This window comes from Lepidochelys kempii, chromosome 7 (assembly GCF_965140265.1).
Source record: "Lepidochelys kempii isolate rLepKem1 chromosome 7, rLepKem1.hap2, whole genome shotgun sequence".
In the NCBI taxonomy this organism is placed as follows: Eukaryota; Metazoa; Chordata; order Testudines; family Cheloniidae; genus Lepidochelys; species Lepidochelys kempii.
This window is the reverse complement of record NC_133262.1, coordinates 23,172,271-23,197,924: the sequence shown is the minus strand read 5'-3', so window position 1 is coordinate 23,197,924 and position 25,654 is coordinate 23,172,271. Positions and strand designations below refer to the sequence as shown.

General features: G+C 42.3%; 1 protein-coding gene across 1 annotated transcript in view; it reads right to left on the bottom strand.

Moving 5' to 3' along the window:
* Positions 1 to 215: 215 nt before the first annotated feature.
* KBTBD12 (kelch repeat and BTB domain containing 12) overlaps positions 216 to 25,654 on the bottom strand; it is a 48,187-nt gene continuing 22,748 nt past the window's right edge. The window contains exons 5-6 of the mRNA XM_073351377.1: positions 16,138 to 16,335; positions 216 to 440 (exon numbers count right to left, since the gene is read on the bottom strand). Coding sequence (XP_073207478.1) covers positions 271 to 440; positions 16,138 to 16,335 — 368 coding nt within the window. The 3' untranslated portion in view covers positions 216 to 270. The remainder of the gene's footprint in view (positions 441 to 16,137; positions 16,336 to 25,654) is intronic.

The window sequence follows — 25,654 nt, the reverse complement described above, 5'->3', positions numbered from 1 at the left end:
TGTGGTAGGGTGCCTGGGCCAACTCCAGAGGCTTATTGGGATGGGAAGCCCATAGTACCAATCACAAAAGCTTGAAGTACCAATACTGAGTACATAGCAGTGGCTGAGATCACAGGTCTAAGGCACTGCTTGCTTGAGCATGTCACAGACTCATCTCTGTAGAACTCAATTTTCACCTCAGACCACTTCTGAGGTCAAGCTGCACATCTCTCTCTATTCTGAGCTCTTCAGCTACAGCAGAATCTGGAAGCACAAGGAACAACTGCATTTCTATTGATCCACTAGGTCAGAGGGTGGGGGGATAAGATCTCGGGGGTTCAGTCTAGCTACAAGGCAGACATCGTAGCTGTCATGCATGAGGATGTTGATGGCCACCACATTCCACTGGTTTTCCCACGTATCCAGCTCTAGGATCTCTTTGGTGATAATTTCATGGCGAGCTGAAAAATAGTAGCAACAACAAAATATCAAAGGCAAAGTCAACAGGGTCAAAGAAGTTTGCAAAAATAATGAATTAATCCTTCCTCTTTGTGAGGAACTTGTCATAAACAATCAGGGTAGAGCAACCACATTAAATCACAGCCATTCTTACAACAAAATGCTTTTTATTGAGGCTGACAAATCTTAACTTAACAAAAGAGCCACCAGAGAAGGGAAAATTTTGCTTCTTTAGATGCAGCGCCGCATTACACTTCCTGGAAAAAGGAAAAACCTTTTCTTTGCTAACACAGGACCTGAACTTTCCAGCAGTTTTGCTACTCAAAGCCAAGTTCTTTTCTATAAATGAAAAGGGCTTTCATTTTCCTCACTTTTTCTTTTCATTTCAAAGTTAGGTTCTCACAGCAAGTGACCTTAATCTAAACTTTGCTTACTTTGAGAAGAGGATGTCAATGTGTTTTGCTACTAGTCTCCTTCCTCCACATCAGATGACTCTCTAGATGGCTTTACTAAAAGCTGAGTCTCAAAGATTCGCAAGCACAGGCATTTCACAACCATCAGGAGAAGAACTATCACAATAAGAAACATTAAATACCCAACATATTTTCTCTGAGACTTAATAATCTGGTGACAGGTTTCATTGTGCAGTGTGTCCAGACTGGCACTCCCATTCATCTCTTCCTTGGAGGCTGCTCTTGATCCTTTTTTACATGCCCTCAAAACCTATGCCTTTATCTCTAGTGAGTGTATGTGAGAGCATTTGTACCTTTCCCTTCTTTGAGGCTGACAGCAATTTTGCTTTGTGGATCAACCAGCAAAGGAAAGAAGAGGAAAGAAAATGTTGAAGTTCCAGAGAGCTGCAAAGCTTGTAACCTTGGGAGCACAGGCCTTTCATTCTCTCCCATGAGAACAGTCTTAGCAGTTCCCCAGTCTTATCCACAACATCCATGTCTTCTTATGATTTAGGAGCAACAGGTGAAAACAATTGTGTCACAATGGCTCGATATCACGAGACCTAACATACATCCAGGGCTCTTCAACTGTCCTGGAAGGTTGGCTTTCAGGATGTGGGGGACAGTCATGTGGAAAAAAGAATTTCAGGATAAGTTTCCCCACCCTGATAACTGGGGGTAAATCTACATTAGTGTAGCTCCCCCACATCAACTGGTGTGGTGAGCACCCAAAGCCAACCCTGTTTCCAATTACCTGTGCCTTCTGCCATGTGTTCATTCCTAAAGAAACTATTCACCAACTCCAGTCACATCGTTTCTCATATGGTAACACAAAGAGATGCTTCTGTCTCAGTTCAGAACCTCAAATCATAATTTTTTCTCAGTTTTGCCCACAATTAATTGTGGAAGAGGGGAAAACAAGTTTGAACAAGGGGTAGGCTGCATTTGTCACTGAACTAAATCCTGAGCCCTTACTTTAGCTTTAATTCCCCTTCAGGAGTTTTCTTGAGTAAAGCCTGAATATAACCTGAGTAAGACCTCGTTAGGATTTGTCCCTATCTAAATACCCCTTGTTCCATTTCTTCATACAGCCCGGGGGGAGCTAACCAGTCGTGATGTTTTGCTTATCAAACTCATGCAGTTCAGCAAGGAAAGAGGAAGAATAATAGGTAGGAAAGCACCATCCATCCATGAAAGAAGAGAACAAGCTGCTAAAACACCCAGTTAAAATATGGAGAAGAAAGGTTTGATTGACAGAGACTGTAAACAAATGACATCTACAAGCACCAGCAAAGAGCTCTTGTTTCTATATGACCCAGCAGGAGTGAGAAGGGTTTCTTTCAAAGCAAACAGGAAGACACAAGCAGCCCCAGTATGTGACACTGGAAGCACCAGTCCTGTTATTTATTATTAGATCAACTCCTTTATGCCATAAATTATTATGCCAGGAATTTCTTTGGCGTGGATCACGACAAAATGAGACAATCGAGTGAGAAAATCAAACAGTGGAGCTGTCTAAAACATTCTGTGGAGGATTGCAACACTTGAAAAAAAAATCCTAATTAAAACATCAAAGGAAGATTCAGAAATCCTCCCCACAAGTCTTGCTGTGTCTTTTCCTGACCCTCATGACTCATAACCTTTAGTGTCTTTTGTTTCCCTTTTTTGTAGGCTGTTGTAACCAGTTTTGTTCCTCTCTCTACGAATTCTGTTTTCCAGCACATGGGGTGTTAGTTAACGCTCAACTCTTGAGAGAAAAAAAGAGAGTCTATGTTGTTGGAATAAAGGATGTCATAATTTCTCTAGTCTTATCTCGCTTAACTTAAAAGGAAACTACACCTATTTGGTTCACATAAAGAGAATTATCTGAGACAAAGAAAAAATATGTTAACAAGAAATGGGCTAAAATTGGTTCTTCATCTCTGAAGCCCTTTGAATTTTGGTGGGAATCAAATTCAAATCACTGAATTCAAATGTGGTTCTGTGATTCTGGTTCCAGATTTTGGGTCTAAAAACAGAAAGGACCAATGCTGCAGATCCAGTTTGTGCACAGCCAATGCATTCTTGCAAGGTTTCAGCCGAACAGGGTAGAAATCTCACAAAAAGAGATGATCTCGTAAGACTTCCACTGCTATGTAAGAGCTAAGTATTATTTATTGCCACTATTGTCTAATATTATTTTGGGCCAAAATTTTGCAAGAATACCTTGTGTGAGTTTGGGGCCATTGGTTCCAGTCTCTAGTCTGGATTCAGGCTTTAACGCGAATCCCAAACCTTAGCTTAGAGGTAACTCAAGTGATGCTCTAAGCACTGTCTCATCAGTTTCTCTGTTATTTTAATTATAATTTGTATTTCTAAGCTTCAATCTCTTATAGTAGCTTATTTTGCTGAAAAGTGATTTTATGAGTGCACAGTAGAACCTACACTCACTCAAGAGATCACCCTTATTGGGCAACTTGTCTTAAGAAACCACCCCACAGTATCCCCAAACAAATTTAGCACAGTTCTGCTCCACTTTTATATTCAACCACCTACATTAAGCAAATTATTTCTTTTTAGTGACTCAAATGGTCACTTAATAGATTTCACTGTTACACAAACTGAGATTTCATTCTGCTAGAGATACTGATTGAACCATCAGAAGTAATCCTGAGAGGTATTTTTTTGAGTAAGATCCATAAGATTTTCTCACAGGAGCCTACATAGAACAGACACGTTCTCCTACAATACACTGTGAATGGATTCAGAAAGTAGTCCAGTTTAATACTCCACGAAGAACAATGGGATATCCTGCTAGAAATCCAGCCAAGCACACAGACTAGTAAAGCACCAGTGGGGATGCAGTTCCATGGGTCTAGATTGGGTAGGACTTTGCAGAGGGGATGCTTCACCCATGGTAGGCTAGCTCCGGTTAACTCTGCCTATGGGCTTGTCTACAGACAGAAGCTGTACCACTTTAACATACTGGTAGAGTTAAAGCGGTGCAATACCCCTCTCCCCAGTGAGAATGCAGTTATATCACTATAAAAGTATTTATAACAGTATAGCTTATTCTTATATAAGAAGGGGAATAGGCTATACCAGTATAAGGCATCTTTATACCAGTATAACTTTGCCAGACTAGAGATTGTGTCGATTCAACTATATTGGTAAAAAGCACACCCCTAACTGGCATAGTTATACTGGTGCAAAATCTGTGTACAGACCTAATACTGCACCTATAAAACCACCTTTTCCAGGCAATAAAGACCTTGTTTTGTAATTGAGACTTTAATTTGCCAATAAAAATAACATTTCACATATGCAAACTACAGTATTCTGCATGTAGAATTTGCAGGCATAATCTTCAAAATCCTGCTTAACACTTTAGCCCATCAGCTCTTGGGGGGGGGGGGGGGAGAGAGAGAGAGAGAGAGAGAGAGAGAGAGAGCTCTAGCAAGCTCTGTTCCTAGAGATGGCTGCCCACTTATCCAGCATTCATCAACCTAAAACACACAACAGTAACTAAGGCTGATATAAATGTTTTGTTTGTAAACAAAATGGTATCATTTTTTACATAACAATGTTCTTCTCTCCATGTGTTTAAAGCAGGATGAAACTGACAGAGAGAATGTTACTTTTCAATAAGATGGCCGCCTCCATCCATATGCTCAGAAACATCCAATTCTATTAAAAGCTATATTTTTTAATGCATTTCACTATCCAGCATTACTGGACTGATTTTTCATTGTATGATTTCTCATGCCACTTGAATCAAGATGGACCACTGCATGTTAAGACCTACAATATTGCTTCAGGCAATGCTATAAATATTTTATTTGTTTTTCTGTTCTGTCAAATTGCATTCCATATGTGGTTTGGGGGTAACAACTTTGCCTTGTGGATATAGGTTATGTATTACTTCTGATCTCTTTGATATTTATTTTCCATCTTGAAGTGTAAGCACCACTTGCAAATCTAGCCAAGTATTTGCATGGCCCCCCATCACTGTATTATCTGAGCTGCACAGTCATTAATGAATCTACCCCAACAACACCCTTATTTTATCGGTATTATTATTAATGTTTTACAAAAGGGAAACTGAGGCACAGGAAAATGAAGTGACTTGCCCAAGGTCACACAGGAATTCTGTAGCAGAGCTGGCAACTGGAACTCTGGAACTGGAACTCTGGCAACTGGAACTCTGGAACACTGCTTTAACCATAAGAACATATGAGGAAAATATTTGAACAGCACTTTAGAGACAAGGGAACAAACTAAACCTTACTAATTTTACTTCAGTGGAGTTACACCAGGCACAAATTTGGTCCAGTATCTAATCAATCCTTAATAGCCCATTGGTGTAAATATTATTGCCTCCATTTTACAGATGAGGAAACTGATGCATGAAGTGATTAAGAGGCTCGACAAAGGCCACACGTATGTCACTTTCACAGCTGGAATTAGCATTCATGTGTCTGCTTCTCATCAGTAGGCTTCTGTGGTCTGTGAAATTCCTGTCCCAAGCTCCTTTATGCACAGCTGCTGATCTCAGTCCTGGCTTTTCCCCCCACATCGTCATACCACTTTTCTATGTCTGACACACACATCTCCATACTGCACCCTAACTCTTTGTCCTGGATCAGCTTCAAAACAGCCACTAAAACTCTAGCTGCTAAATTGTTAACTGGCTGCTCTTAGCTTTCCTTGAAGGATTCATTCAGGCATTACAGACCCACCAGATCCCCAAAATGTCTGGCAGATCCTCATTCTGGTCTTTATTCTCCAACACCTCCAGCCATTGGCGTTTAACAGCTATTCTAAATCTGACTTGTCACTGTTGAAATGCTTTGATTCCAGCATTGGTTTGTTTACCCAATGGGGTTTTTACCTGTCTTTTTAAGGTCCTTTACAATTTACACGTCTCTGATTTCTGTGATTCTCTGTACCAGAAAACACATAATGTTCTCTCCATATAGCATGACTACAACACCTCCCGCCACATTATTCATGGCCATTCATAGCTGCCTTCCTAATTACCTGTTACAATGTTACAAGCTTGGGGGCAGGGGAATGCACATGCTTTTGCTGCAATGGGTTAAATGGTTTGTTAGCCTGTCATCATGGGAGACATGAAATCCTGACTTGCAATTGGACAAAAGAGGAAAATGTTTTCTCCAGGTACTCAATCCCATTTCTGTCCATCACTAGGAGCCAGATCATGAGCCATCCTGTGTGCCCATGCAGGGGAGCATGGGGGCATACGGTGCTCCCTAACTCCTCTGAGCTGGCTACTCACATCACAGAGCACACTCTTTGCAGAGTCACTACATCTCCTTATCTGTGCATGTGTGCAGGGAACAGGGAAAGCCTGGGCTTCACCCCTCAGCACACTGGCCAGTGCACATTGTGCCAGGCTTAGAATTGGTGCAGGGTACGGACCCACCAGAGCTCGGGGAGAACTAGGAGGCACATTGTGGCTTGGGTGTACAGTGGTGCGATGTATCTTACAGTTCGGTGCATCTGTTCAGAGAATGAACCCAATTCAGACAAGGCCTCTATCGATCTGCCTACCTAGCGTCTAATGCTTCTAGCCCCCCAGTCTCAACTTCATGAGCGGTCAGTGCACTCATGACCTATACGCTGTTTTTAAAAGTTGGATGTGGTGGCTTAGAGGGAGGACCTCCCATTTCCACTGCTATTTCAACTGTCTTTGTTTGGGTTTCAATATCCAGAGCCTTTCTAATTATTTATCCTTTTATCTTGCATTCCTTACGCTCATGCGTACTCTCCTCAGGCCTGATTTTGTTCCCACTGAAGTTAATGGCAAAACTCACATTAACTTCAACGGTCACAAGATTAGGTGCATTGACTTCAGTAGCACATGAGTAAGGGCTGCAGGACCAGGCCCTTACAGAAACAGAATTACTGGTCCCACTCTATGCTAAGATCCCATTGATAAATGGTTTAGAAAGGATTAATAAATGTTATAAGCATGTTGTAGACACAAGCAGTATATTGTTATGAGGTGTGTGAAACATTGTTAGGGGTTAAATTAAAACTTCATTCAAACTGATGTGTGACCAAGTCCCACATTTAAGACAGTTGTAAGAGACACTTAAGGGTCACACCTAAAACAAACCCTAACAGAGTCTGCTCAGAAACTAGCAGCAGGTGAGCGGAGGGTTTGACTAGGCATTGTGACCAGGTGGGCTGGTGTGTGGGTGGAGAGCACACACACTGAAATGGTGAACAGGTAAGAATAGAACAAAAGCAGAGGCAAAAAACCACAAGAAAGCTTAGCAGTAGCCTCTCAGCACAGGGTGTCCCTGGATAAAGCTACAGAGACAGCTTTTGGGTCTAAAGCAGCTTGGGTAGGATTGCCAACCCTTCAGGATTGTCCTGGAGTCTCCAGGAATTAAAGATTAATATTTAATTAAAGATTATGTTAGGTGATGAAACCTCCAGAAATACGGCCAGCCAAAACTGGCAACCCTAGGCTTGGGCTGAAAGCTAAGAAAGTGCTCCTTTTGTTCTTGGTTCCTTCTGCATTCAGAGACACAGGACTTTGTACATTCTTTATAAGTGAACAAAACTGCATCAAAGAAATCCCGACTATCACCAGTTTCTGCTGCTAGCTGGAACAACCTACTAGACCCCACATTTTGGCCCCAGGGGGTAACAATATGTTATAGACAGTTATAAGTACATCAGCAGATGTTATACATGGCTGTAAGCCATGTTTATAAGCAACCTATTGGACTCTATAACAATTGTTGAACATTTATTGAACATTTATTAACACTTTCTAAACTAGATATAAATAGAAACTTGATCTGAAGTGTGACTGGATTACTAATATCTTCCCATCAAACACGGGGTCAAATTCAGAACCCGTAGCAAGCAGGTGCAGATCGTCATTGCTTCTGAGACCTATATCAGCCTTAGTTACTGTTGTGTGTTTTAGGTTGATGAATGCTGGATAAGTGGGCAGCCATTTCTAGGAACAGAGCTTGCTAGAGCTCTCTCTCTCTCTCTCTCTCTCTCTCCCCCAAGAGCTGAATTACATATTACTCTGGTTAGTGTGAAAATTAGGTGAAAGGTCATTCAGCAGCTTCTTAGTGTGGATTCCACATGCAGGCTTGATAGATGGTTGAGAGCCTGCAGCTTGACAGCTTATGATGAGCTAGATCTGTGCAAAACAAAACAGGGATTCTGCATCCCATTTATTAATAGGAAAATGTATTCAAAACATAATAACTGTGGACAGGAGAACTTTAAATATTCAGTGTTACCTAGTAAATTCTAACTGATCAGGGAAACAAGCAGGGTTGCAAACAGGCAGCAATCAGCCAAGAACTTGCCCTCCTGCTTTATTTAACTGGGAACATAGCAGGGTGCTTCAGAAACAGTTTTGTTCCAATCCCACATCCCCCAAACTTCACAAGTACAGTATTTACTGTGCCAGGCTCCTTAATATGTCTAAATTTAATTTGCTTCAAGTAATGTACTGTAACCACTATAATCCAAAACAAGCACAACAATTATTCTCCATCTAAATCATATAACAGATGAGACTGAAGGGAGCAGACGTTATGGTAGATTAGTCAAAATAAAAAACCGTTAAGCTAGTCCACTCTCAGGAAAGGATGGTGCTGAGATCCAAACTCATTAGCTCAGCTGGAATACAGTAATTACAACATGGCACTGCCCTGCTAGAAACTAAACACTATTCCAATTTATATATTTGTTTTCAAGAGCACGTCATGTAAATGATGATGATGAGGCAGTTAAATACATTTGGGTTAGCTATTTAAATATCTGTATTGTGACAGGATCGGGCCGGATGGCTGCAGGAGGGTAATAGAAGGCAGATATATTAGCCCCAGCTTAAGTAGGTCCCTTTTCCCTGGGTAAGGTAACAGGGACGGTTCCAGAACAATCAGGAACCTTCTGGAGACAATTAAGATAGACGGGCTGATTAGAACACCTGCAGCCAATCAAGAAGCTGCCACAATCAATTAAGGCAGGCTAATCAGGGCACCTGGGTTTTAAAAAGGAGCTCACTTCAGTTTGTGGTGCACGTGTAAGGAGCTGGGAGCAAGAGGCGCTAGGAGCTGAGAGTGAGAACGCTGACTGTTGGAGGACTGAGGAGTATAAGCATTATCAGACACCAGGATGAAGGTCCTATGGTGAGGATAAAGAAGGTGTTGGGAGGAGGTCATTGGGAAGTAGCCCAGGGAGTTGTAACTGTCGCACAGCTGTTCCAGGAGGCACTCTAGACAGCTGCATTCCACAGGGTCCTGGGCTGGAACCCAGAGTAGAGGGCGGGCCCGGGTTCCCCCCAAACCTCCCAACTCCTGGTCAGACACAGGAGGAGTTGACCTGGACTGTGGATTCACGAAAACGGCCAAACTGAGGGCTGCCGTGAAGCTCCAAGGCGAGCAGATCTGCCAATAAGTGCAATACCCACCAAAGTAGAAGAGGAACTTTGTCACAGTATAGAAACGTAACAATTCCATGATTGTCTAGGACTTCATGAGTGTCCCTATGCTGCATGCCGTGGCTACTTGGAACTTCATAATAACTACAAGGATGTAACTCAGGCCCTCCTGCTCCAAAATCAGAGACTCCCCTACCACTTAAGCCAAAGGAGAATCTCCAGTTGTTATTAACAGGATGGGTCCTATGACACACAGTTAAGCATCTCTGATTTCATCCAGGAGAAGGCAGTGGTGCACAAACATACTAGCTACGTCTTTAATTCATTGTAGCAACATTGGTATAAACATATATTACTGCTCTGAACTGTATTTGAGGTAGAGAAGGGGTTAACTGCCACTTCAAATACACCTAGCTCAGTATCAAGTGGATTTAATTGATGAGGTTCGGAAGGACTTTTATATGTGATGGACCAATAGCAGCAGACCCTGTGTTTGAGGTAGGGCCTTTAATAGCTGAATTCAGGTAGTTTTCCTTTTGTTTTGCAAAACAGCCAAGGACATATGAGGGTGGGTAGTTTTGAGTGACAGCCTAGGCACGTGCTCTTAGCAAACAATAGTATTTAATTTTTAAAAATAATTTAAGAATTATATCTGCATGTATGCCCAGAATTTATTCCTACAACTCTACTAATTATACAATTGGGTCAATATCTGTAAACAAAAACCCCTAGCAAAAGTACAGCTTCTACCAATTCCTCAATTGATTCAAACCCTCCCCCAAGCCTAGGAAAGCACATAAGCTTGACAACATGATGTGAAGGTCAACAAATTTGCACCTTGGCAAACCTAGAGTGAAAGCAAATAACCCACTTCTAACAAACACGCACACCCCCCCACACACACCCCTCCACGATTTTAACCCATGAACATTTTTATCTTCAGAATCAGTGAAAGAAATAGGAAACTTAACTGGCAGGCATTTTATAAATATGTAATGCTGAATAACTTAACATGAGCTTGCCACATCCTTCAGTGAAGCATGCTAATGTGACTGCTTATGCCATACACACAGCTCGAAACACTAATAGCTGTCACCCTGTGCAGGGTCTAGGATTTCATTTTATGTAAAAAGGCAAAGGAAATATAAAATGTATCAACAAGACCATTATGCAGGCAAGCTACAAAAGCTGGTTTAAAATCCGTAGCTATGGCAGTAGCTCAGCAAAACATCTAGTAGAACACGAGATGGCTATTGCCCATTGCATTATTCTGAATGTTCACTTTAAGAGCAGCTTGTCTGCAAAACTATAGATTAATTGTCAACAAGATTTCAATTAATTAAAACACCATATTTCTGCGCATCTTGCTGGGGGCTGCAATATTGCTGACAGATAGCATTTGTGACACTGGAATGCCTGGGGGAGCAGAGCGTCAGAGACAAATAGATTAATAATTCCTCCTGACTTAATATTAGTTCACTTCTTAGGAGAACCAAGCCAGTTAATGTGGACACCATTGTTTTAGTGGCTACAGAATTAAGCTTCCCAAGTCAAGTTAAAGCAGATTTGAAACTGGAATTTCAGCAGAACAGAAATGGTTTTTCACATACCTAGAATGGCCATTGTCAGAAGTAATATTACGGGAAGATGGCGCCTCTCAGCAGGACAACACACATGAGCCAGGGTCCAGATCTGGATCAAGGATCAAACTAAAAAAAAGTGGTACTTTCCAAAGCTCCACCCACAAATCAAACCCTGCCCTACAGGAAACATCCAAACAAAATGCCATTATGCCATCCCTGGGGTTCAGAGGCCTACCAGGGCTCAGCTTACCCTTGGTGAGTCTTGGAGACATCTTGGGCTCAGCTCACCCTTGCACACTCTGCACTGTTTGGCATGCTCTTCTGGGTTCAGCTCACTCTCAGCAAAGCTCAGTAGGTCCACTGACTCCCCCTTCGTGGGGCTTTGGATTGTTGCCTGTACAGTTGCTCCTCCCGTGCTGCTGAGGTGGCTGTTACTGCTACTCTGGCTGTACTCTCTCAGGCAGGCTGAGAGACTTGAGAAGTGGCAATGAGTGGAGCCCCCAATGACGGGAGTTTAAAGCAGTGGCAGCCCAGGGACTTGGTGGCAGGAGCAGTAGCCAGTGTGCGGTATTGACTTTCCCCTCATTCAAGTCTGGGGCCTTCAGGTAGTTGACAGCTGGTGCTTTTGAGCCCAGGTGTGTGTTTGCATGTGGTGCCTCTGGCCTCTGATTCTCCAGGGGTGCCGATAACAACTCAAGATGGCTGTTGAGTGTCAGCTAGGCAGTGTGAAGGGCACAGGAGCAAAATCAAAATGGCAGCCAGCCAAAAACACAAAACAAAAACATACCATACCAGTTCACTAAGGAGGTGCAATCTGAGCCCTGGGCTGGATCCAGATTAGGTTTAAGTACAAGCAAAGATGAATCAGGCTGTGGGGGTTGGACTGATTTATTATTATAGGGAGAGCTGGTAGCAACCTTGATATTTAGGTTGCCTAACAACTTCCATTATAAAAATTGCTTTTGACCTTTTTGGAGAAGCTCTGACACCTCCAGAGTTCACAGCAGCAAGCACCCCTTTGAAATTCGGCTGAGGTTACAGATGTGCCATGAGCTTGTCCTGTGAAATACCGTTTAGGTTTGGCTGAGTGATAAACATCTGAAAATTACCAGACCCCTTTCTCTCTGTTGCAGGGCCGCCCAGAGGGGGGACAAGTGGGGCAATTTGCCCCAGGCCCAAGGCCCTGCAGGGGCCCCCAGGAGAGTTTTCAGCGAAGTGCCCCGAAGCAGAAGGACCGCACCGCCAAAGACCCCAGGCCCCCTGAATCCTCTGGGCAGCCCTGCTCCATTGTGTGCCTGAGGAAAACGTTGCCAGAATGCCAAAATAGCAGCCAAACAGGAATATTCTAGAGAGCTGCGCCCAGGCTGCTCCAAAGCAGCAGAAACACTATTTTGGAAATGCTTGGGAGCTGCTGGAGCAGCTATGTGAGGGTGAGTGGAGCCCAGCTAGGCTTCCTCCATAAACCCCAGTCCTCACCCCAGCCCGAACCCAACACATAGCACCAGGGGCTCGTTCCTCCTCCTGCCTCAGTGGCACCACATGGGGCAGGAGCTCCCACAATGTCCAGGGGACATGGCAGAGAAGAGAGAGAACCAGGCTTACCCCAACCACGCCTCTGGGCCCAGCACACGGTCCCATCTGCCCATTTTTGCCTCTGGAATAATAGCCTTTTGCTGCCAGTTAGTCCTGCAGTATGAGTGGTCAATGTCTGTGCTATCATGCTGATGACCTAGAGTTCAAACCCTCTTGATGATGTGTGATTGGTGGTTGCTAGAGTTGTGCATAATAAAATCTGGCTTTACCTTTCTCCTTTAATGAAACCCTTGGAAATTGCACCCCCCAAAAAAAAAACACTATGTAAAGGAACATGATTTAATTTGCAAAGTCAAGTGTTTGAAAGTAAGAAAACCAAACCTCCGGATTGACGGTTGTCAGTGCAGCTGTATTTTGGCCCCCTTATGCACAGGCATTAGGGATGCAGTTTTCAGTGACATGATTGCATCCTATTCTTCCTGCAGGGACCCTGCCTCATTAGTGCATTCAGGGCAGAACGGAAGTTGTACTGGCAACTGTAAAACTGACATTTACTAACTTCCAAGTGCTGGATTTGCAAGCTAAATAAAAAACCCCAACTACATTAAAAGAACATTATGTCATTATTTATTTTGCACTAGTGGGGACCCATTATGCTGGCATTGTACAAACACATAACAGAAAGATTGCAAGAGGGGCAAATCAAAAAGCATCCACTCAAACCTAATTTCTGATAGTCCATAGATCCATACCCTGAAGGGATAATTTTGATCATCTAGTCTGACTTCCCATCTAATGCACCCACAAAACTTCATTTGAGATTAAATTTCAGGAAAAACTTCCTAACAGTAGGACAGTGGAACAGACTATCTAGGGAGGTAGTGGAAGCTCCTTCACTGGAGGTTTTCAACAGGAGGCTGGATAGCCATCTGTCTCTTGAATGGTTTAGTGACTGCGCACAACAAATCCTGCAACTTGGGAGGGGGTTAGACCACATGACCCTTGTGGTCCCTTCTAACCCTATGATTCTAAGATTTTCACCATCTTGAAATCCACCTGGGGACTTTCAGACACACACTCTGACTCCTCCCTCTCTCCCTTTTCTAATCCCAGTACCAGCACCCTTTACATATGACTCAGTGCCAAAGTGTGATGGTGTTCAGACTGGGTGTTTTTGATGTCTCTGAAGCTACCATAGTGCCTTTATTCAGAAAGTTTCATACTAAACAGTTAGTCATGATGAATGTAATTGCTTCATTTACTGTTGCATCTGATCAGTCTTTTGAAATTTGCACTTAGTTGGTTTAGGCTTTTTGTTTTTGAATCCGAATGTTGCTGTGAGAAACTAGTAAAACATGATAGCACAATGTTTGCCATGGAAACACAATGACGTGTCATAACCACTAGTGCTTTGAGGTCACAAAATTCTTGGCTGAAAGATGACACAAAATATGCCTGTTAGATAATATTCATACTGTGACAAAGTTCCTCCTCTGTCTTGGTGGGTCCTGCGCTTATTGGCAGATTTGCTTGCCTCAGAGGTTCACAGCAGCCCTCAGTTTGGCCACTTTCGTGGCTCAAATCTGCCGTTCACTAAGTTAGCCTCATCACTGGCCAGCATGGGGAAAAGGAAGAACAATCCCCACAGTCTCTGATGATCCACGTAGTGGATCGGGGAACAGGCCAGAGACCTTCCCCTTTGGTGGAACCCACAGTCCAGGTCAACTCCTCCGGTATCAAGTAGGGAGTTGCGGGGGATGGAGGGATGGGGGGAACCCGGGCTCGCCCTCTACTCCAGGTTCCAGCCCAGGGCCCTGTGGAGTGCAGCTGTCCACAGTGGCTCCTGTAACAGCTGCGTGACAGCTACAACTCCCTGGGCTACTTCCCCATGGCCTCCTCCCAACGCCTTCTTTATTCTCACCACGGGACCTTCCTCCTGATCTCTGATAATGCTGGTACTTCTCAGTTTCCAGGACAAACTGGAGAAATGGTCTGAAGTAAACAGGATTAAATGTAATAAGGACAAATGCAAAGTACTCCACTTAGGAAGGAGCAATCAGTTATGCACATACAAAATGGGAAATGACTGCCTAGGAAGGAGTACTGCGGAAAGGGATCTGGGGGTCATAGTGGATCTCAAGCTAAATATGAGTCAACAGTGTAACGCTGTTGCAAAAAAAGCAAACATCATTCTGGGATGTATTAGCAGGAGTATTGTAAGCAAGACACGAGAAGTAATTCTTACGCTCTACTCTGCGCTGATTACGCCTCAACTGGAGTATTGTGTCCAGTTCTGGGTGCCACATTTCAGGAAAGATGTGGACAAATTGGAGAAAGTCCAGAGAAGAACAACAAAAATTATTGAAGGTCTACAAAACATGACCTATGAGGGAAGATTGAAAAAAATTGTTTTTTTTTAGTCTGGAGAAGAGAAGACTGAGGGGACATGATAACAGTTTTCAAGTACATAAAAGGTTGTTACAAGGAGGAGGGAGAAAAATTGTTTTTCTTAACCTCTGAGGACAGGACAAGAAGCAGTGGGCTTAAATTGCAGCAAGGGCGGTTTAGGTTGGACATTAGGAGAAAATTCCTAACTGTCAGAGTGGTTAAGCACTGGAATAAATTGCCTAGGGAGGTTGTGGAATCTCCTTCACTGTGGATTTTTAAGAGCAGGTTGGACAAACACCTGTCAGGGATGGTCTAGATAATACCTAGTCCTGCCTTGAGTGCAGGGGACTGGATTAGATGACCTCTCGAGGTCCCTTCCAGTTCTATGATTCTATGATATTGGATAAGTCCCATTTCTCTGCTTGTAAAAGGGGAATAGCAGTACTTTCCTACCTCACAGGGGTGCTGTGCAAAGGCCTTCTTAGAAAACAAGCTTTTGAGCTCCACAGAGCTCTTCTTCAGGTCTGGGAAACATATGAGCTTCTCCCGTCGACATAACTACCGCCTCTCGTGGAGGTGGATTACTACACCGCGGGAGAAGCTCTCCCAATCAGTGTAGTAGCATCTTCACCAAAGCGCTACAGCGGCGCAGCTGCACGGCTGCAGCGCTGTACGTGTAAACAAGCTCCCCGAGTGTCACAGCTAAATACAAGGTGGAACAGATTGTTTAGCATAAGTAGTTAACACATATTTCAAGGTACCCATTCAAGGTGAAGTAGCCCATAAATATCTCTCCAGCCATAGGATGGAAAGGGGGGCAGGAAATGAGGTGCTCAAATACTGTGGTAATGAAGGCCAGGTAGCTATGCTGAATAGAAATTTTGACTAAGGACAAAGCCTTACTCTTAAAAAAATATCCAAAACTTTTTAGTGTGCCTAACATAGAAACTTAGGGGCAGACTCTGATCTCAGGTACACTGATGTAAATCTGGAATCACCCTACTGAAGTTAGTGGAGTTTGATTTTCACAGGTGTAGCAGAGATCAGACTCTTGGAATCTGAAACACCTTATGTGTTTTAGCCAAAAGTCTAAAAGCAAGTAAACAGCATGGTACTCAATTTATATTGACATTAGGAATCAGAAATACAAATGGCTGAATCAACTCTGCTAGGGTGCAACTCTGTGGGGCTCGGGAACTTCGGTATTTTAAACCTGATGATTAGGCTACTCAGTCATCCCTTCAGTGACTGTATGTGTGATGGAATGGTAAAGCTTAAATTGTGGAAGAAACATCAAACTCCTTTCAGATGTATTCAATACCTGCTCCATGAAATCCTCCGCAGAGATATAGCTTCCCTTCCACCGAGCCTGCACTAGTGGAGTTGGTTCGTAAGCTGAGGAGAGGAGAAGGCATCGGAGGCCCATCTCTCCAAAAATCCCCATCAGGGTTATAAATCTCCACTGCATCAAGACATTGCCGTGCCTGTCCCCTGTCTCGACCCAAGCAGCCAATTCCTCCTGCAGAGAAAGATATATATCAAATACACAGGACACCAAGACAGAAATACGGCAGTCCCAGAGTGCCACTGAAACTGGCTGCTTTCTTGTCTTTATGGAATTATTTTTTATTTACATGCTCTCAGTTTTTCTCCTCATAGATTTTCTCTTTTCATCTCCAGAAGCTTGGTAATCAGAGGCTTTCAAATTAAAAGCCACGCCCCTTTACTACAGAGTTCACGGCTGCCCCAAAGGAGCTCCATTCTCACCTAGATATGGCAGGAAGGGCAAGAGGCACTTTTGCAAAATGCCAAGGTACTCGACCTCCTTTTTTTTTTTTTTTTAATTACACAGAAGAATTTGACTGTAGTGACTTGTTGTTTGTTGGTAGTAGCCAGATCACATGATCATTCAGTTATAAGGATCAAAAATTGCTTTCCAAAAGTAATTTGGTGTCAGTGGGTTTGCCCTTCACTCTCACTAATCAAGAATCATTTGGATTTTGCAAAAGGTAGGAAAGAATTTCATCCCTTTGTAAGGGCAAACTGGCTGCAGATAAAATAGTTGTCCAGTTGGCAGGAATGTCAGTTAAAGACAGTTAATATCTGTCTGACCTACCACCCGGGTCTTAAGATGCCTGGTAAAACGTGCTGTATACATATGAGATAGTGACTTTGAATGTCTGTATGCATCTGATCTTGAAAATTCACTGCTTTAGGGCTCTGGATATAGTGATCATTCAGTTGTAAGTCAAAACAAAACCTGACCAAACTGATCCTTACGGGTTACCACTGTATTTCAGTGAAATGCATAGTAAGTATCAGATACATCAATGCAAGTTTTCAGATAGGTACTTAAAAATAGAGATATTTCATATAAATTTTGTTATTTGCACCTTCTATCAGAGGATCTCAAGTTGCTGTAAATAATTTACATATGCTAACTGATTAAACTTCAGAACACCTCTGAGAGGCAGGTGTTACAAAATCAATTTTATAGATGAGGTAACAGACATCAATTTGGCCAAGGTCATAACCAGTCAGTGTCAGATTCAAGATTAGAACCCAGTTTTCTTTAGTCTCAGTCTGTGTAGAGACTCAAGAAAGACTAGTCTCATAACATTCAAAAACCAGTAGGAGAACACTTCAATCTCCCTGGTCACTCAATAACAGACCTAAAAGTGGCAATTCTTCAACAAAAAAACTTCAAAAACAGACTCCAACGTGAAACTGCAGAACTGGGATTAATTTGCAAACTGGACACCATCAGATTAGGCCTGAATAAAGACTGGGAGTGGTTGGGTCATTACAAACCTAAACCTAATTTCCCCAATACTAATTTCCCCCTATTGTTACTCACACCTTCTTGTCAACTGTCTGAAATGGGCCACTCTCATTACCACTTCAAAAGTTATTTTTCCTCCCTGCTGTTAATTGATTTGTCTCATTAGACTGACCTCACAGTTGTTAAGGCAACTCACATCTTTTCATGCATTTATACCTGCTCCTGTATTTTCCACTCCATGCATCTGATGAAGTGGGTTCTAGCCCACAAAAGCTTATGCCCGAATAAATTTGTTAGTCTCTAAAGTGCCAAAAGCACTCCTCCTTGTTTTTGCTGATACAGACTAACACGGCTACTACTCTGAAACTAGTCCCATAATGGTTCAAATGGATAAATATGTAGGGTTTTATATTCCTTTCAAATTCTGTTCTCAGACCACATTCCAAATAGAAACACATAATGCATTGTGAGGGCAGTAGCAGTAGCTGAATTTTAATTCTTGTTTTTCTTGTGAATTAAAACAAGCCCTACCAGTTGAGACTTAATTAGGATGTCTGGATTCTGTTTTTAGAATAGCTGGGCCTTCAAAAAAACTGCTCCTGGTTTTCATTTCTTGGAACATATTGCAACATTCAGCACCAGTATCTCCCCATCCTCACTCCATCTTCAGTGTGCAATGTTTGCACACTGAAATTGTACGGCAGGCACTGTGTCTCTAAATATTTTCCAGTGAGCAGCTCTGGGTTTTGAATTCACAGCCTTTAGATCTCAAGGATTAATATGCTGATGTACTCCAGCAGGTTCTGCATCTGTGCCACTCGATACAATACCCTATAATGAGCATTGATGGCATCTCCATGCTAAAGCAGCTCTTTTGTGTGTGCATGTGTGCATGTGCCCACTTTTAAATATAAAATGACAGCAATATTCATGCAATTTCCAAATTAATGGCCAGATTTCCAACGGGCCTCCAAATACACATGCCCATTCAGGACCCCACAAGTTTATGAGACCAAAATGGGTGCTTCTGCACTTAATTACTCACTTACATTTAAAAGGGTATGGCTGCAAATATTGCTAGCACAGTTTTGGGGAGGGGCCTTTTGAAACTTTGCCCCTAAAATGGTGTCATTTAAAATGGCCAGTCAGTGAAAGGAGCCTACAGTAGGTAATGTTTTAAAGAGAGTTTTTTTATCTGCCTCTTCATTGGGATTGTTTTTAACTCGGGCTGTTGATTAATCACAGTTAACTCATGCCATTAACTCAAAAAAATTAACTGCGATTAATTGCACTGTTAAACAATAGAATACCAATTGAAATGTATTAAATATTTGTGGATGTTTTTCTACATTTTCAAATATATTGATTTCTATTACAAACACAGAATACAAAGTGTACAGTGCTCACTTTATATTATTATTTTTTATTACAAATATTATAATAAATTATAAAAAATAGTATTTTTCAATTTACCTCATACAAGTACTGTAGTGCAATCTCTTTATTGTGAAAGTGTAATCTACAAATGTAGATAATATTTTGTTACATAATTACACTCAAAAACAAAACAATGTAAAACTTTAGAGCCTACAAGTCCATTCAGTCCTACTTCTTGTTCAGCCAATCACTAAGACAAACAAGTTCGTTTACATTTATGGGAGATACTGCTGCCTGCTTCTGAAGCCTGGTCTACCCTGGGGGGGGTGGGGGGAAATCGATCTAAGTTACGCAACTTCAGCTACGTGAATAACGTAGCTGAAGTCAGTGTACTTAGATCTACTCACCGCGGTGTCTTCACTGCGGTGAGTCGACTGCTGCCACTCCCCCCGTCGACTCCACATGCGCCTCTCATGCCAGTGGAGTATAAGAGTTGATGGGAGAGCGCTCGGGGGTCAATTTATCGCGTCTAGTCTAGACACGATAAATCAACCCCTGCTGGATCGATCGCTGCCCGCTGATCCGGCGGGTAGTATAGACATACCCTTATTTACAATGTCACCTGAAAGTGAGAACAGACGTTCACATGGCACTTTTGTAGCTGGCATTGCAAGGTATTTACGTGCCAGATATGCTTAACATTCGTATGCTTCAGCTACCATTCCGGAGGACATGCTTCCATGCTGATGATGTTCGTTACAAAAATAGTATGTTAATTAAATTTGTGACTGAACTCCTTGGGGGGAGAATTGTATGTCCCCTGCTTTGTTTTATCTGCATTCTGCCATATATTTCATAGTATAGCAGTCTCGGATGATGACCCAGCACATGTTTGATTTACAAACACTGTCACTGCAGATTTGACAAAATGCGAAGAAAGTACCAATGTGAGTGAGATTTCTAAAAATAGCTACAGCACTCGACCCAAGGTTTAAGAATCTGAAGTGCCTTCCAAAATCTGAGAGGGATGAGGTGTGGAGTATGCTTTCAGAAGTCTTAAAAAGAGCAATACTCAGATGCGGACACGACAGAACCCGAACCACCAAAAAGGAAAATTAATCTTCGGCTGGTGGCATCTGACTCAGATGATGAAAATGAACATGCATCAGTCTGCTCTGCTTTGGATCATTATCGAGCAGAACCCATCATCAGCATGGATACATGTCCTCTGGAATGGTGGCTGAAGCATGAAGGGACATATGAATCTTTAGCACATCTGGCACGTAAATATCTTGCGACGCCGGTTACAACAGTGCCATGCGAACATCTGTTTTCACTTTCAGGTGACATTGTAAACAAGAAGCAGGCAGCATTATCTCTGCAAATGTAAACAAACTTGTTTGTCTGAGCAATTGGCTGAAGTAGGACTGAGTGGACTTGTAGGCTTTAAAGTTTCACATTGTTTTATTTTTGAATGCAGTTTTTTTTTGTACATAATTCTACATTTGCAAGTTCAACTTTCATGATAAAGAGATTGCACTACAGTACTTGTATTAGGTGAATTGAAAAATACTATTTTTTTTGTTTTTTACAGTGCAAATATTTGTAATAAAAATAAATATAAAGTGAGCACTGTACACTTTGTATTTTGTGTTGTAATTGAAATCAATATATTTGAAAATGTAGAAAACACCCAAAAATATTTAAATAAATGGTATTCTATTAGTGTTTAACAGTGCGATTAATCGCATCGTTAATTGTGATTAATTTTTTCAATAGTTTGCCAGCCCTATTTTTAACCTTTTGTACCATCTCCAAAGGCATTTGTGAGGGGCTCTGTAAAGGTGGGGGCTGTAATGCCCTAGGCACATCTCGCTATTCCTGATCAGTATTTTAGAGCAACCAAAGAGGAGACCACTCATCCCCACTTTTACCTTGAGTTCACAGCAGTGAACTGATACAGGAGTTTGGGAGCTTAGGGCCTGATCCAAAGCCCAGTAAAGCCAATGAGAAATCTCCCTCCCATTTATTTTAATGTGCCTTGGATCATTATTATTATTTGTATTACCGTAGCACCTAGATGCCCTGGTCATGGCCCAGGCATGAAATCAATGTTGTGTATATATCCCTGCTCAAAAAAGTTTCATAGTCATATACCTCACCATCAAGGGTCAGTGGGTTCATTCTAACAGGCCATAAATCTGGGAGCTGTGGTGCTTTCAGGTAGCTGAGGATGCTCATTTCTACTTTACCTGACCTGGTTGGGGCAGTTGTGCAATTGATTCAGAGTTTGGCTGGGCCAGGGGGTTGGTTGAGGGCAAGATGGCTGAAGCTGATCCACACACAAGATGGAGATAATGTGGATAGGTTGGTGAGGCATCCAGAAAAAGTGGCAGAGATGGGAAGTGGTAGCTGTTTGGGGGAGGCTGTTGTTCTGCAGAGCAATCTGGCAGGAGAGCATTGATATAATGGGGCAAGATCTCTTTATTCTGGTCTTTTACCCTTTTGATTGTGCATATCAAACTACCTAGAGCTGTGTAAAGGTGCTAGAAAATATACGTGATGTGGTTCCAGTGGCCCACAACTCCGGCACAGGGTGTGTGGAAGGGCAGTAACTGCTATTTCAGTTAACAGACTGGACCGGCAGCTGTGGAGGGTCTGTAATTTACTCAGTGTTCGGGTGCAAGTGGCGGTTTGGATGAGGGTGAGCTGACCAAAACTCAACCTCCACACAGTGGAGATACTGTGGACAGGATGGATAAGTATCCAGAAAAAATGGCAGTGGTCCCATCAATCCTATTGATCGACCGAGGAAGAGCACATGCTGCCTCTTGCACAGGTTTGCAGTTGGAGGTCATATTCGATCCTAAGCTATTCCAAGAGGCACAGGTGGCAGCTGTGATCAAAACTGCTCTTTTCTATCTGTTCCTGGTGAGAAAAAGGCAACCTGCTCCTTCAATTCACACCTTCTACAGTTATTCATGCCTTCGTTATAATCCCATTTCAATGGAGCTATGCCTTAAGACTATTTGGCAATGAAAGTTTGGACAGCTGAATTCTGCACTCTTATTAAATGGTGCTTCATACCAAGAGCATACTAAACTGGTGCACAGTACTCGGCCCTGACTCTTTAATGGTTCCTAGCAGGATTTAAGATGCTGGTCTTAACCTATAAAGGTGGGACACTGTTTCTTCCTTAGCTGACTATGTTTTCGTTTCTCAAGGGTACCTTTAAAGTACCCCTTGGTCCTTTAATATGACAGCCAGGCTGTTTAATCAAGTGGCCTCCCAAAAGCACTGCTTCTATGGTATCCACTGGTGGAATGTGAGTAACAGTGTAGGGTGCAGAAGTATCTGCTCCTACGTGGATCCTTCATCTGAAGGATGGAAGATCTTTGTTGTTTAAATTAAAGCTGTGAATAGCAGTGGATGGGGATGGCAGTAAGTTTATTTGACTCTGATTAGTTGCCTAGCTTTTGTGAACATGGTATTGTCCCAAGTGCCTCACTGGGAGAGCCACCTCTGGAACTTTCTAAGGAACATTATTACCATTCTTTTAATCATCTTGTGAATTTTGTAACTACAATAAAAAATGCAATAATCATGGGCACTGCAATTTTGGAAGGAATGAAAAGGACAATTTACACTGAACCAGAATAGAATTCAATCAGCACCATGTGTGTAACATGCCAGTAATCTGCTTTAGCAGAAAATCCAAAACTTCACCAAATACAGGAACTCATGGTGGCAACCCTGGGAGAGAAAACTGAAACATTTTCCTTGTATAATTATTAAAGAAATAAACTTTAATGGTCTATCACCAGTCACTTTCAAAGCCTAAACTAAACACTAGTATATTAAAAAAATTAAATAAACTGCCATCAACCAGTTTAGGCCTTAAATTTTACCTGTCTAAAAGTAGTTATAATCAGATGGGAAAAGTCCTCTAGATATGAAATGTCTAAGTTTTTATGTGTACCTTACCAAGCCATTACAGAGAAATCCAATTTCAGCTTCATTCAAGACAGACAAAAATCAATGCTTGGCAAACAGAAAATGAGAAAAAAAATCAGATGGGAATAAAATATAATTTTCAAGCTTCTAAAAGGGTATTCTAAGCAATGAGGAATCAGACCCAGAGGAGAATGGCTTTATGCTTCTCTTTTAAGATAATGCTAACACTGAAATAAGCTAGCAGATAATGCAAAGGAATCTGCAAACTCCAGATACTGCTAGAGTTGCTTAGCCACACACTTGCAGGTAGCAACTCAAAGCTCCTGCACTGTCTCCAGGATCTCAGTAGGCATGACTTGCCAATACTCCAAGAAAGAAGACACAGATTCCGTTCCACAGAGGCTGACAATTAAAGCCCGTCCTTTCAACTTTTATCCACAATGCAGAAATTCCTTACAGTGAAGGAAACTCAAACTGGCCCTTGAGTGGAGGCATGGTTGGAGATGGTTGGAAATGAAGAAGCTTTTCTTTGTCAGAATCTACTGTATATTGCAACTGCTCACACTCCAGTCCAGAGGGTTCTACCTTATTGCCCTTCCTGTACAATGAGTTTATGAAGTCGTCAAGAAGGTTAGTCAGAACATGTGGACTGCTGTGGTACCTTCAGGCTGCATTTCTACCTCATTTGACCTGGCTGCAGCAGTTAAGTAACTGACTTGGTGTTTGGCTGAGACTGGGAAGTGGATGAGGGAGAACTGTCTGAAGCTCAATTCACACAAGATGGAAATAGTGTGAAAAGCCTTGGGAAGCATCCAGAAAAAACAGAAGAGATTGGATGTGATAGCTGATTGGGGGAGGCAGCTGTCCTGCCAAATGTTCTGGCAGGACAATGTTGATATGATGGGGGCATGCCTCTCTATTCTGGACTTTTACCCTTTTAATTGTGCATATCTTAAACTACCTAGAGCTGTGCAGAGGTGCCATGAAAAATAAATGGCTCCACTGACCCAAAACTCCTGTATATGGTGTATGAAGGAGCAGCAACTGCTGTTTCAGCCTATAGTCTGGAACGGCAGCTAGAAGGTCTGCATTGTTTTCCCCTTCCCCCGCCCCATCTCCCTGTGGACTTTTGCCATTAACAGAGTGGGTGAATTCAATCTCTTTCCACCACCACCCAGCTTTGTTCTCTGCGCAAAGCCCGATTACTTGACCTTTGTGCAGGGAGAGGTGGATTTCACTCTGGGAGTTTTGAACATTTCTCTGCCTGTCATTTTCACATCTGTCACAAAAGAGGATTTAATTCCAGAGCACTGTCCCTTGCAAACACACCATTTCAACATATAGACTCTTTATGTTATTTTCTTTCCCCAGGAGACAGTTCAGATGCCACTGTGGGACTAAAATAAGTCGGCAAAGCCACCTTTGTGTTCCCAAAGCCGTTAATGCTTCAGAGCTTTCCCTATCATGCTTGGATGGTTCTGCAATCAAACACACTTTCAAGGGCACTCTGCAAGCAGCAGTTCTAATGGACTTTGAATTTAACCTGAGGCTCCATTAGTAAAATAAATATATAAATACAATACCTAGTCTTTATTAAGAAATCAGGATTACAAGACAAGGCTTTTGATGAAAGAAGACGATGCAGGGTAGGTGATATGATCAGTACATCCTCAGAATTTCAATGAGATACAGTGCTGTGCCTTACATATACCCACACGTTGTTGATTGGCTGAAGGCAAAGAATATTGTTTCACTTTAGGACAACTCTCTTCCCCTCCACCTCCCTTATTCTTATACAGTGAGACTAAATGGGATTTGAGTCACATCCATCACAATAACTAAACATAGGAAATGGTAAAGGGAACAGTGGTATGAAAAGATGGGTAAACTTAAACTCATGGAAAAATTGAGTATTCAGGATTTTGGGTGGGTATCTCTGTAGAGATGGTGGGGGAGGGATGGAAGTAACTAGTAGTACTCCCCTGTGCTAGTGCTTAGTTGGAGTGGTGATTAGAGCCTTAAAATACCCATAAATATATCCCTTTTGTGCGGGAGTGGGGGTTGGGTCTGATACCGACCTCGGCATCAAGAGACATGGGTTATATTACCTCAGCCATGCTACTGAAGCCTAAATTTCCGAAAACGGCCACTAATTTTGCGTGCCTTAGTTCACTGATACTCAACTTGAGACACATGGGGCTTGATTTTCGGTAGAACTGAGCACCCACAAAGCCCACAAACTTCCATGAGTGTGGTGGGTATTTGCCACAGAGAGGTCCCAAGTTGGTTGTGCAAAAAAAATGTATGCAGGTGAAATTACAGATCATCTAAGCTCTGTCAAATGGGGACTGTAATACTTCCCCACCTTCTCACGCCCTTTGATCACAATACACAGGCAGTGTAAAGTATTCTCAGTCCTTGTTTGAATTTTTATCAAAGAGAAATGAAGATGAAAAAACAGAGCAGGTTCACCAATAAGCAAGTGAAATCTAAGCTCCTTTGCTACCTCTCTTTCTGTAAAATAATTCACTATTAAATTGATCTCTGGAATCCACAATGGATTTAATAGCTCTAAACCCTTACGTAACATTTCCCGTCATTACTCTTTAACAGCACTCAAGCTGAGTATTAGGACTTGCATTGCTCTCTCACTCCCTGTAAACCAGTGCTGCATAATTGGTTTCAGGGAGAAATAAGGGAGCCATAATGCTAGCTCTGACAGACT